Raw genomic sequence first — 13,066 nt, 5'->3', positions numbered from 1 at the left:
GGATTCCAGTTGAGGTTGTTTAATGACGCTGATTCACAGTGCAGTAACGGCACAGCACAGCACAGTGTATGGCTTGACAATTGTGTTAACCAAGAGTTTGTGTGGTTCTGAAAAGGGCAAAATTAAATACAATAGTAAATGGCAGGTATAGGCTTAATACAACCTCCAATTACATAATATATAAATAATATGGCTACAATTGGTTATCTGCTGCACAGGGCAATACAACCTAACAACATGGCTGTAACTTCAATAATGAATGATCAGAGGAGTGCAACTACACAGCACTACTGAGCAGCACCATCATCCTCACACAACTGCATGAACTTTAATGTATAATGCATCCACAAGGCTCATTGCTAACAAAATACCCACATAATCTATACAGTATACATCCATATAACCACAGGGCATATAAGACTAGACACTGAAATGCTAAATGTCTGAAATGAGATGACAAACAACAGGGTTAGCAAGCTTACAGTTGCTAGCTCGCACGTGAATATGCATAACAAAAGAGTGAGTCCACAACACATGAATTGTAAGAAATATGAACTCACATTTCTGAAGGACACACACTAGCCTAGGCTAAAACAAAGAATGCTAACTAAAGGTAATCACAGGAGATGGCTGGAACTTATCACAGCTTGTGTACTTCCTCTAGTTACTTCCTTCTCCTCAGAGATCATCCAGCATGCTCTGCTCCACATCACCGGTAGGCGGAGCTACAGCTCTCCTATGATGAACACATATTTACTCTCAATAGTCTTTCGTACAGTATGAAACTTTTCACATGCACTTTAACAATTCAACAGCACAATTCCACCTGCACTTGCATCGTTGCGAGGCACTTGCGTTGTTCTCACACTTATGTCCACTAGAGGTCAGCACGGTACATTGAGTATTTTCTCTGGCTGCTTGCTAGTGTTCTGCAGCACAAACCCATTTAATTTCAGAATGTATAAAAAATATGAACATGGTGTTTGCATAAATTTGACAGCGCACTTACATGTCTTTCATTATAAAATGTCAGCATAATTTGCTTTTTCAGGGCATTAAGCCAAAATACATTATATAAACAAGAATAAAATAAAAAATATATAAACTGCCATTGTGGAACATAAAGATCATATTTAGCTGAACATTTTAATATGAAGTTTTCATAAATAACTCATCCTTTGAACCATTTATGACCCTGGTTAGACATTTTCTAAAAATGACACACAATAGACCGTAATTAAATCTTTAATGATGAAACTGCCACGTCCGTTTGGGATATTACAACAACCAAGTTACTGCAAGCAAACACTATTTTTCCCCCATCATTGCGAGCACGATATAACCAAACTGAGGAATTCCTCTATATTAACTTAAGCTGTTATAATCTGATATTGAACTACTGGTAAGCATCATGACATTTCACAGCCAGTTACTCGGGTTAAGGTAATATTTGTATTTCCTAATGGCTGAAGCTAGCTGTAAGCTAGTGGCACAGCTCAATATGTAGCCTAATTATGCATACTGGTTAGGCAAGGTAGGGTACTACTACAAAACATACTGACCAATTCAATACAGTATTATTGTAGTTCAGTTGTACTTTTGTGATATTAAAGGATGTGAGAATGTGTTCAGTATTGACCCTCGACTTACTGGAGTAAGACCAGTGAAGGGGATTTCTTCACAGAAGACATTTCCCCTCAAGTTAGTGTTTTTTCACATAAAAAATGTGTAATTTACCTTCAATTCAATTGATGCCTGAGGTATGTAATGATATTCCAAAATTCCAACTGTTTGAGTCAATCCTACCAACTAATTAATTTATTTGACATCAGTCTGAACTGCTTTGCTATTAGGAACATCCTACAATATCATCTATTGATATAGCTAGGCATAAGGAATATTACGTTTAACATTTAAAACACCACTACTAGAAAAAGTAGGCTAGTCTCTCATTCAGCTTTTTCTTCTTTTGTATAAAAACAGCGCATTTCAGTCATTAAACCATGTAATCAACTGGACAGAGTAAACACTCAATTTCAATGTCTTGTTCTCTTTATAATGTCTTAATTTCCTCAAAGTTCTGGTGATCAAGACTCTACCAATATTTCCATGATGTGCTCCAGCTCATTCAGGTCCCTGAAGCTCTGGGGGAGAAGGGAGAGGGTGAAGTGGACAGAACGGAGGACAGAGAGGGTAAGTACTTAAGCAGCTCGTCACTGGCTGCAGCAGAGAGTGCTTGGACCCCCATCTCCCTGTCAAACACAGACGTGTCGATGTCATGGAAAAGTTCATCCAGTTTCACATCCTGCAGGTAGCTGGAACACATTACCTCCTCCACACTACCAAAAGCCGCCCCCTCTGAGGTTCTACACCCCTCAGAGCTTCGTTTGAGCCCCAGGTCTCCAGGTAGGTTCTCAATGGACCTGAAAGGTGTCCTCTGAGGTGCCTGAGGACCTAGCCCTCCATCGACAGTCAAGTCTAGTTCTTTCAGAATGGAGGAGACAGCAGCTGACACGGAGAAGTCACTCTCTGAGGACATCCAGACATCCTCCATGTCCTCGACACCTGAGGCACTGTTTACAACACCCAGACCAGACTCCCTGTGGAGGCAGGGTTTAGATGGGACCATGGGTGGCACTGGTCCTGCCAGGTTAACTAACTCATATGGAGGCTTGTTTTCTAGGTGTATGTGCCGCAGGGTGTTGGCTATCAACACGGAGCTGCGCAAACTAGGCTCCATCAGCTCCTGCCCGCGGTGGTACTTGTCAAGGGAGATGCCGAGCACTGACTGCCGCTGGCTTTCCCAAGTGCAGCTACACATGCACCCCACGACATCATCGAGTTTGCGCTTCTGTCCCTTGGATTTCATCCTCGACCTAACGTAGTTAGCTAGATGGAGAACACAAAACTTGATAAGAATATTTAGAGATCACATCACGACACGTTAAATGGTAAGTTGACTGCAGTAATATAGCTATGTCCCGGTGATAGAAATTAATGGCTAGATAGCTAGTAGCTAGCTAACGTTGGTTAGATGACTAACTTAGTAAGCTAGCTAGTAGCCAGCTACTACAGTAGCGTTCTCTCCACTACCTACTTTGTCGCAATTTGGCAAAACAACAACAAACCTGTCGTACGCAACTGTTCGTCTGTCTTCAGTTATCTTTTCGATATACAAAAGTAATGAATGCTGTTAGGTACACTTTTTTAAATATGTTTTTGCCTAGCTCGGCGGCTCGGTACAAAACCCACCGGCAAACTAATTTAAAAAGAAAACATGTTCCCGCCCGAGATGTAAGTTTCACTAGAGATGAAGAGACGAAAGGAGAGGTTTCACTCTTGCCAAAATCTGACCAACAGACCAGGCCGGGGTTTGATAAGTCAATGAGAGAAGTGAAAAATTATTTCTTAGTTCTTACTTTTCTCGAAATCTAAAAGCACAACCTAGATTCGAGCCAATGTCTTAAGTAGTTGAACATATTGTTACTCCAACCTCGTGAAAGTAACAAACTGAAACGTTTTCATTTTCAGTCAAAAACAATTTTATATCGAAGGAGTGCCTGTGATTTGACGGCCTGCACATGCGTAGTTCGGTGCAAGACGACCGTTGGACCCGATGACGTTTTTCTACGCATGAGTTTAGCTAGCCAACGTCACCATGACATCGCCTACAAGGGTGTGTTCGTAAATTGCCTCCAGTGTTACAGAGTGAGTTCCAGGTCATTCATACATTCAGAGCGTTGTCAATATTTGGGTGTGTTTTGTATTTCAATAAAAATAAAAAACATGAGTTTATGATAAGCAAGCAACTTTCATTGGGTTTACAGTAGGCTAGGCTATTTTGACAAAGCTAACTATGGACTGTCACGAGCTACATTGCTCAAAAAGTTACTGAATGGTTTGTATACCCATGCTACTGTGATATTAGGCTACGCAAGTCATTACATGCCTACCTGTTTGTCTCTATATTTAAGCAGAAAGTTTCCAATATGTTTGTCTCATTCGCCAAATTAGATATTCAAACTCGTCAGAATTGCAGTAGATAAAGGAAATGTCATCTACAGTGTTGACAGTGGTGGGATAGTACCAGCAGTCTCTAAGCTTTTGTTTGAAGTGTTCACATAGTGTATGTGACACCTCTAGAGATGGGGAATAGTGACCCTGTATGTGAGTGTCCTACTGCCTTTGCCAAGAAGCCTTTAAGACTTTCATGGCACAGGTCAGGTGCTAGTTCACCTATAACCACAGTTTTTGGTTCAAGCTCCATTTCAGCTGTTCACCCTCAATAGCTACATAGTGCCAGCAAATACCTCTGATAAATATTGTTGACATGTTTTTCTAGAGAGTGTGACACATAAAGACTGCCACCTCACAACTATGTTGTATTAGAAAACTCTTTATTTCAAAAGCTAGCTATAAAATGATGACATCATATGTTCTTAGGAATATAAACATTTGTAGTCTACATTTGTTGGCATAGCACACGATCAGGCTACAAGTAGGCCTAGGCTATCAATAACACATAGGCCTAATTGATGACTCACTTTGCACTCATACATACTCAGTCAACATTCAATTGCTGTTGGGTTAAAATAAAATATAAAGTCAAAGTAAAATCGATATTTGAAAGATATTGGCTATGAATCAAATTAAACAGTCTGCACAAAGTATGAGACCCACACACAACTACAAAGATGTTTAACATATTACAATTTTTATACATTATAATATCCATTGTCAAGATAAACTAAATAGTTACAAAACATTAGCAAAAGCCAAAGCTGCTATTTCTTTCAAGCAAGAAAGATTGGCCTGTAGAAAGAAGATCTAAGTTGCTGTGTCTGATAGGCCAGCTGTCTTAACTGCTTTATGGAAACGGAGAAAGGAGGGCTCTGTCTTGTTAGGGTTAACTGTACTCCCCACAAATCCCAACGGTCTTCCTGTCCCAGTCAGAGATGGACAAGCACTTGACGAAGAAGTGTCCCAGGTCATATTTGGAAATGACCCGCCCTTTCAGCATGTTCTCTGTCACTGTGTACTTATCAGTCAAAGGGAGGTTATCTGTTGGGAATAGCAGTGCATTTATATTTAGCAGTGCAATATAAGGCACCTAATATTATTACATATTCAGAAAATGTTTACTCAATATGTTTGTAATGTTTAATATCAGTTGAATAACACGAATCCATCCAGTACATTCCCACTGGGCACACACTTTGAATCAACATTGTTTCCACGTAGTTTCAGTGAAATTACATTGAACCAGTGTTGAATAGACGTTGAATTTACGTCTTTGCCCAGTGGGTAGTGCGTGAGGAAGGATGATAGGCCTATCATGTCATCACTGGAACCACTTACAGTATGCGACTCTGGTAGTACAGTACTACATTTCTACTGATTCAGGAAATGGGGAAGGGGGACGACTAACCATCGATGTGAGGGGGCATGACAGCCACAAAGTCCAGCCCTGACTCCTTCAGCACCATGTACATCCTATCATGGTCCTCTGTGACTGGCAGGAGCCTGGGTGGCACTTTAGACCGGTCCCATAGGAGGAAGGCTGTGAAGCAGAGATGGGGACAATATAATAATATGGTTTCTTTATGGTAGTTTATTGGAAGTTGGAAAGATGCTGTGACCCTGACTGTCCAAGATTCCTCTGTACCTGACATGCAGCCAACTGCTTTGCGGATCCCCCGAGCTTTCATGGCGTCTAGGATGTTTCTGGTTCCTTCTGACATAATTGTTGTGGGACCTGTGGATTGCAACTGAAACATGAACATACTGACCATTATCCTGGCCTAAGCATTAAATGGTGTAGGCCTACTTCAGCAACCCTAGTGCAGTTAGTTACAGCAACTCACCCTGAACATTATTACAAAACATATTTTACCTCAAAGCAGAAAACATGTTTTAATAAGACTCCTGAACACTTCCATTTTGATTTGCACTTCAAGATAGATTTCAGCTTGTATAACGTATCTGTTATAACTTGGTTTTATTCACACAACTGCACATATGTTTTTACTAACTTAAAATTCCTATAGCCTACTAATGAAAGATTGCCTAAACTTACTGAGGTCATTCCTGGTGCCCAGAATGATGATAACAGCATCCTGACCCTCCATGGTCTTCTTCACATCCTCCTTATTGAGGACATCTCCCACCACCACCCTGCAGGCTTTGTGTTCTGCAGGCAGCCTGGCAGGGTCTCTCACCAGCACTGTCACGTTGTAACCTGTGGATAATGAAGTACAGAGAAGCATTATGAATTTATTGACTAATCTTATCATCTACCAATGATCCAGAGGGATTTGAGTCTGATGGGAATATGAAGATGAGAGGAATATGTAATGTAGGCAATCGGTTAATTTTTTATGAATGGATCTCAATTCTAGAGCATAGCCGTGGGTCTAATTGATTAGGCCATCCTAGTGTTCTGGATAAGCGCGATAAGCGCGATAAGCGGACAGCGGACTTTATCGAGTATCTGCTGCGCACTGCAATGCACTCATCCCAATCATGAGTCAGCAGAACCCTATAACGACTTGCATGACTCAACACTTTTGTCCCGTGATCTCAGAGCAAGGAAACGAAAACACTTGTTAATCAAATAAGCCAAATTATATCTGCTTATTTTAGCACTTTTGCTATTATTTTGAAACGATGTAATTAATCGAATAGAACAGATCAGATTGGAAGAGAACAGAAAACAACAACACAATATAGAATAAAATAGAAAATAATAACTTTTTTTCCCCCCAGAGGAAGGCTGTGGCAAATAGCTCAGATGACCATTGATACTTCCAATTACACTAGTATAGCATATTATAATGGCAGATGTCTGCTGTCCTATAGCATTGCATAGGAAATCAGATGAATAACGTTCAGCATAGTTTAGGAACAAGGCATAACACTCCGATCACTTTTGGACCAGGCTACACAGAAATCGCTATATGAGGGATTGTGTAAATAACCTATAATCTACAATAATTAGTAAATTCTGTCATTTAGAAACGTTGCCTACCCGCTGCAACAGCCAGTGGTAATGTCACCAGTCCGGTCATTCCCGTGGCCCCAAATATTGCAACATTCTTGATCGATTCTGACATAATAACAAATTGAGAAACTATCACTGGTCACGGAAGAATGTTACAACTTCTTGCTTCGTTGATCGTGTGCAACAATGTATCTGAAAACATACATGCAGAATGAATCTCTTTGACACTTTGAGAAACGCCCCTTTTAGATAACCAAAAAAGGCTCACTTCCGTAACAGACTCCTCCCAGCCCCATCAATTAAAGGAAACGCACACAGTCACAACGGGGCAGTAATTGTGCAGGAGTCCTGTTTGATTTTTTTGTCCGTTGATCAATCCAGATCAGCTATAGTGCACTGTTGATTTTCTTGGCAAGATATATTCCTTTTAGAGAATTTCAACTCATGTATTCTGTTTTTCTCTGTCTGGAGATCCAAAGATCTGAAAGGATGGCATTTCCCAAAACTCTGTCAAGAGACTTGCGAATCACCTTCATTACACTTCAACCTCCTCCACCTTGCGACAGCCATCCGGGTTAAGGCACCAATGTAACTGACTGGGATTCGAACCATCTCCTTTGTTCCACATTGTGAGCCACACGAATGTGGTAGCCCACTGACCTAAAGCCTGCAGGCATTAGTTCGGGGAGGTGCTATTGTAACGGAGTTAAGAACGTGCGGTAAACTCACTCAACAGCTAGCTTGAAATGTCGCTGATGGAGCTGTATAATTGGTACCTTTTGTTTAGCTCAAACGTTGTCAAGGTGGGCGGACATGTGTGTTCCAAAGCAGAGGATCACTGGTTCGAGCCCGGTATTGGGACAGTGGAGGAAGCTAAACTGTTAGCAGCACACTGACGTCCGTTTCACTATTACACATCTTCATGTCTCTGGCAAGGTTATGTGAATGTGGTTCACATAGTCTCGCTTGTTAGACTCACGGCGGGTCTGACTTAGAATATGTGGACAACTACAAATACCTAGGAGTCTGGTTAGACCGTAAACTCTCCTTCCAGACTCACATTAAGCATCTCCAATCCAAAATTAAATCTAGAATCGGCTTCCTATTTCGCAACAAAGCCTCCTTCACTCATGCTGCCAAACATGCCCTCGTAAAACTGACTATCCTACCGATCCTTGACTTCGGCGATGTCATTTACAAAATAGCCTCCAACACTCTACTCAGCAAATTGGATGTAGTCTATCACGGTACCATCCGTTTTGTCACCAAAGCCCCATATACTACCCACCATTGTGACCTGTACGCTCTCGTTGGCTGGCCCTCACTACATATTCGTCGCCAATCCCACTGGCTCCAGGTCATCTATAAATCACTGCTAGGCAAATCCCCGCTTTATCTTAGCTCATTGGTCACCATAGCAACACCCACCCGTAGTATGCGCTCCAGCAGGTATATCTCACTGGTCATCCCCAAAGCCAACACCTCCTTTGGCCTCAATTTCTTCCAGTTCACTGCTGCTAATGACTGGAACGAACTGCAAAAAGCTGGAGACTCTTATCTCCCTCACTAACTTGAAGCATCAGTTGTCAGAGCAGCTTACCGATCACTGCACCTGTACATAGCCCATCTGTAATTAGCCCACCCAACTACCTCATCCCCATATTGTTATTTATTTTGCTCATTTGCACCCCAGTATCTCTATTTGCACATCATCTTCTGTACATCTATCATTCCAGTGTTAATACTAAATTGTAATTATTTTGCACTATGGCCTATTTATTGCCTTACCTCCATAACTTACTACATTTGCACACACTGTATATATATTTTCTATTGTGTTATTGACTGAATGTTTTGTTTATCCCATGTGTAACTCTGTGTTGTTGTTGTTTTTATCGCACTGCTTTGCTTTATCTTGGCCAGGTTGCAGTTGTAAATGAGAACTTGTTCTCAACTGGCCTACCTGGTTAAATAAAGGTGAAAAAATAAAATACAAATAAATAAAAGATCAGTCCAATCAATAATAAATAAATAAAAATAAAATAAAAACGGCGATACAGTGGCTGGGGGAAGAGACGGTTCAGAGAACCACCTCTGTTACATAACATAGGCACACTTTTCCTTCATAGATGCATGCCATAAGATCTTCCCTGTATGAAATGCTCTTCATTAGGTGACATTAATGTAATTTATCGTCGACGAGAGAACAATTACTGTAGGTTGAAGTAGATACATTTTGATGTCACTTCAGGTACAAAGCTTTTATTTAGGAGAGAACAATTACTGTAGGTTGAAGTAGATACATTTTGATGTCACTTCAGGTATAAAGCTTTTATTTAGTTATCCATAGATGTTTCGGGGTGGGTGTGCTTTTTAAAAATTAATATTGTTTTTTAATTCAGATTTTTGTCAGGGGGTGCTGCAGCACCCTCAGCCCTCCTACTTCCCGCTACTATGTAGTTATCAACTGTTTATTATCAGTTTATAAACCAGTAATACAATGAGTTTATGTGGATGTACTTTTAATAATATGCCTACTTGCCAATAATTCCACTTATTTTAAGGTACTTCCCAGTATGACATGAACTAAATTCCAATAGTTTCAAACTACATGTTCTCAAATGAAAAATGTCCACGGGGAATGGAGGGGGGCATCAAAAACATTCAAACAATTTCATAGAGATAGGAAAAAAATTATAGTGCATCTCTATTTCTAAGGAAAATAATCGTAGTGCATCTCTATTTCTATCTGTAAACCCTAGACACCATTTATATTGGGTAAAGTATTACTGGAATTCATAGTTTTTGTGTGCGCGCCCCCCCACCCTCTCTCTCTCTCTCTCTCTCTCGCTATACGGAGGTGGGTTCCTTCGCCGCACTAATGCCGAATTCTCTCTAGCAGTATCACGAGTGGAGGGAGAGGGAGCGCGTAGGCTATCAAGTGGACAGGATATCCGAGCCCACCGGCTTGGACTATTTGTTCAATCATCTTTGCCTGGCTGCAAGACACCTTTCATGGCAGTCCCGTGGTCCCACTAGCCACAGCATGGAATTGACATGTATAACCGCATTATCTGCCTTTATTAGCCAGATATCTTTATACTGATCCCACAGTCCGATTGAGGATATAGGCTACTTGACTACTATGCCAGCGAAGAAACACGGCGTCGCGAGGCTCTGTTCATAATTTGCTCACTGGTTCATTGATACAGGCACCACATCGACTGATTTGACGTCTATTTCGGTGAAAAACAAACCCACATCTGGAATTGGGGTTAAGGTAAGGTCGTTGTAGCATATGCTGCATGTCTATATTTTTAAAAGCCATTTCAAAGATCATTGAGCATGAACAATTCGAGGTGCCTGTTTTCGTGGGAGATGCAGCAACACCGGCCTGCATTGGCTAAGGCTACTGCAGTGATTCAAAAGGGTCGTATTTTATGCTGTTTTATTTGATTTTGCTGGGTATTAGGCTTATGCTTTTGTTTAGATCACTTGTGTTTGCCAAACATAATAGTTAGGCTACTATTTGTGCGTAGGCTTTGAATAGCAAATATGGACAGGTTAGGATAGGCCTTATACAATATTTAATTATTTAGTATTGGTCCATGCATGTTCCTGATCATTAAACGCACAGACGTGTATTACATTTGCATGACACTTTTAGAACATTCATTGCATCTCACAATGAAGCCTTATTCTTGAAATAAGTAGCCTAAGGCGGCACTAACTAACATGCTTGTACATATAGTAGTCTATAGCCATATGGAGCTTAGGCTACGTTATTTGACTGCAACTACAGTAAAAGTAGTCCAAATGTAAATGCTATTTTATCCAACAGCAGATTAGCCATATGACAATTATAGCATAGACTATGTCGTTTTAATGCAGCCACTTTCTTGCTTAAAGTGTTAATTCAAAGAAAAGCACCATGCACTTGATATGGGATGGTGCAGGGGACGGTGATCATAGCCTACGTGCGGTATGGACCAAGGAGACAGCGGTGGTACGGATGCAGGTCGTGTGTGTCATTTTAAGGTTAAAAGCGATTGCACAAAAGGGAGTTAAGCAGCCTGACAACATGTTTACCTTTCCACGCATATTCCATAAAAAAAATATATGTCATTTATATCCTATTTTGCCCTGCCTTCTTACACGCAGGCATGCACAGAAAACTGCGTCGACACTGTAGTAGCCCACCTCACCATCACCTTGGATAGGCACCACTTGGCACTAGGCACTACTATTAATGATAGCCTAATTATGCAGGTTTTAAATGAGAAATCTTGATCTAATGTGCGGAGCTTTTGTGTGGATCAAGCCTAAATTCTGTTCACTGAACTATCGATTTTTTTGTTGACCGTATGGCTGGGCGTAGCCTGTTCTACGGATGTCAGTGTTGTTAATGTTGGTCACACACAGCTGTTTAAATTGTGAAATAACTTGAGCGATCCGTTGCAACACAGTCAGTGGCGTGCTGTGACGTCACGCTACTACCGCTGGCGCTGTCCATTGTACTGATCTGTCATTGGACGCAAAAATGTCAAATTCAGACTCTTCAGCAAAGTTTGTGGGCAAAGGCAAAAGGGATGTCAAGAAACCCTTTATTCTGAATGCAAATGAGAATTTATGGTTTAACGTTAGCATATTTTGACATCCAGTCTTATAGGCCAATGTTGCATGACTTTGAAAATAATCGTTTGACAAGGCCTGCTGTCCTAGTAGGCCTATGCTAGCCATTCAAACTGACACTGCAGGCTACATTGTCCTGTGCTGAGACAGTGATTGATACACGCCATTGATATTTTCAATATTTGCAGATAATTTTTTAGATCTGCATAGTCTACTTCTGGAAATGTGATGCAGTATAACGTCTGATAGGCTAAAGTTAAGTTGTTTCAGATAAAGGGCTTACACGAACTGGTGTTTTTTTTGTTTGTGTTCTGGGTCTTCTGTCCCTTGAACACAGTAGACTATGGGACCTATTGTCTTTACATCTAAACAAAATAAAAGGCCTGGGTCTCTACTGATACTATGGAAGTGTGCCTTCAGAAAATGACCTAGCCATAAAGCCAATCCTCCAAGTGTTCTCCATTGTACGCCAATTGACCGCAATATTGTGTGGAAAGTAAAGGTCAAAGTAAAAAATGTCCTCTGATACACACATCTGTGTAAAAGATGGATGAAAAGCTGAATGTAAAAGGAGGGGGGACCAGTAAGATGAGGAACCAGTCCCCAGCCTGAGGGGACAGAATTAAAGGTCCTCAATTCTGTGGTGTGTAATGTGGTGTGGCATCTGTCTATGCTCAGGGGAACTTCTTCCTCTCTTCTGTTCTATCCTCTTCTTTCCATAGTGGCTTAGTTTCTTTAGCCTCCTAACTCTTTACACAGTGAAGAGAGCTAGGGGTCAGGGTGTCACTCTCGTACCAGTCGGTAGAGCATGGCGCTTGCAATGCCTGGGTTGTGGGTTCGATTCCCATGGGGGACCAGTATGAAAAAGTACCAAAATGAATGCACTCACTACTGTAAGTCGCTCTGGATAAGAGCGTCTGCTAAATGACTTAAATGTAAATGTATCTATTCCTGGAACTGAAATTATTTACAAAAAAAACGAACTGCTTCACTTTGATGATTGTCAAGACGTGTTCAATTGATTGTGTACTGGAGGTGGATTTTAAGGGAGAGACATATGTTCACTTGGAATTCTTAGCAACACTACGTTTAGATTCTAAAATATTTTTAAAATGTTCTGTATATTTTACAGTATCAATGCTTTGCAAAGGGGGAACAAATGTAATTAAGACTCATGACATATTTCTGCAAAGAGGGGCTACTCAGGATAGAATCAACCCAGTCAGATAATAATTTAATACAGCAGAAAGAGATCCCTAAAATAATTCTGCATTTCCATACATCTTAAATAAAGGGCAGTTTGTGTAGCCGGACATTTCTGCAATGGTTTCCATAGCTCCTCAAAGGACCTCTGCTTCTCTCAGACAGGAAGTAGGAAGTGAGAAGGTCACAGGCAGAGCACTACTGGAGCACCTGGCTTGTTGCCAGGGAATT

The 13,066-nt window shown here is 40.9% G+C and overlaps 3 protein-coding genes across 9 annotated transcripts in view; 1 reads left to right on the top strand and 2 right to left on the bottom strand.

Annotated features, from left to right (window-relative positions):
* Positions 1 to 848: 848 nt before the first annotated feature.
* LOC121562545 (SERTA domain-containing protein 3) lies at positions 849 to 3,580 on the bottom strand. 3 transcript variants are annotated; one of them, XM_041874785.1, is made up of 2 exons: positions 3,420 to 3,580; positions 849 to 2,889 (listed from the first exon to the last, which is right to left on the bottom strand). In XM_041874785.1, the coding sequence occupies exon 2, from the start codon at positions 2,867 to 2,869 to the stop codon at positions 2,129 to 2,131; it is 741 nt and encodes a 246-aa protein (XP_041730719.1). In that variant the 5' UTR covers positions 2,870 to 2,889; positions 3,420 to 3,580; the 3' UTR covers positions 849 to 2,128. The 3 variants fall into 3 exon arrangements, with proteins under 3 accessions (XP_041730719.1, XP_041730721.1, XP_041730714.1); XM_041874787.1 differs by lacking the exon at positions 3,420 to 3,580 and adding an exon at positions 3,143 to 3,413; XM_041874780.2 differs by lacking the exon at positions 3,420 to 3,580 and adding an exon at positions 3,129 to 3,413 and having other exon boundaries at positions 850 to 2,889.
* An 800-nt stretch (positions 3,581 to 4,380) lies between these two features.
* LOC121562566 (flavin reductase (NADPH)) lies at positions 4,381 to 7,203 on the bottom strand. The gene is made up of 5 exons (XM_041874794.1): positions 7,028 to 7,203; positions 6,077 to 6,238; positions 5,666 to 5,755; positions 5,429 to 5,560; positions 4,381 to 5,061 (listed from the first exon to the last, which is right to left on the bottom strand). Exons 1-5 carry the CDS (start codon positions 7,110 to 7,112, stop codon positions 4,907 to 4,909), a joined length of 624 nt encoding a protein of 207 aa, XP_041730728.1. The 5' UTR covers positions 7,113 to 7,203; the 3' UTR covers positions 4,381 to 4,906.
* A 2,720-nt stretch (positions 7,204 to 9,923) lies between these two features.
* The window catches only part of LOC121562502 (spectrin beta chain, non-erythrocytic 4), a 74,133-nt gene continuing 70,990 nt past the window's right edge, over positions 9,924 to 13,066 (top strand). For 4 of the 5 annotated variants that reach the window (XM_041874773.2, XM_041874755.2, XM_041874758.2 and 1 more), the window contains exon 1: positions 9,925 to 10,280. The gene's annotated coding sequence lies outside the window, so the exon portion shown is untranslated. Of the gene's footprint in view, positions 10,281 to 13,066 lie in introns of all 5 variants that reach the window. The other variant, XM_041874764.2, reaches the window with a different exon arrangement.

This window comes from Coregonus clupeaformis, chromosome 5, assembly GCF_020615455.1.
Source record: "Coregonus clupeaformis isolate EN_2021a chromosome 5, ASM2061545v1, whole genome shotgun sequence".
NCBI classification, from domain to species: domain Eukaryota; kingdom Metazoa; phylum Chordata; class Actinopteri; order Salmoniformes; family Salmonidae; genus Coregonus; species Coregonus clupeaformis.
This window is presented reverse-complemented; position numbering and strand designations above follow the sequence as displayed.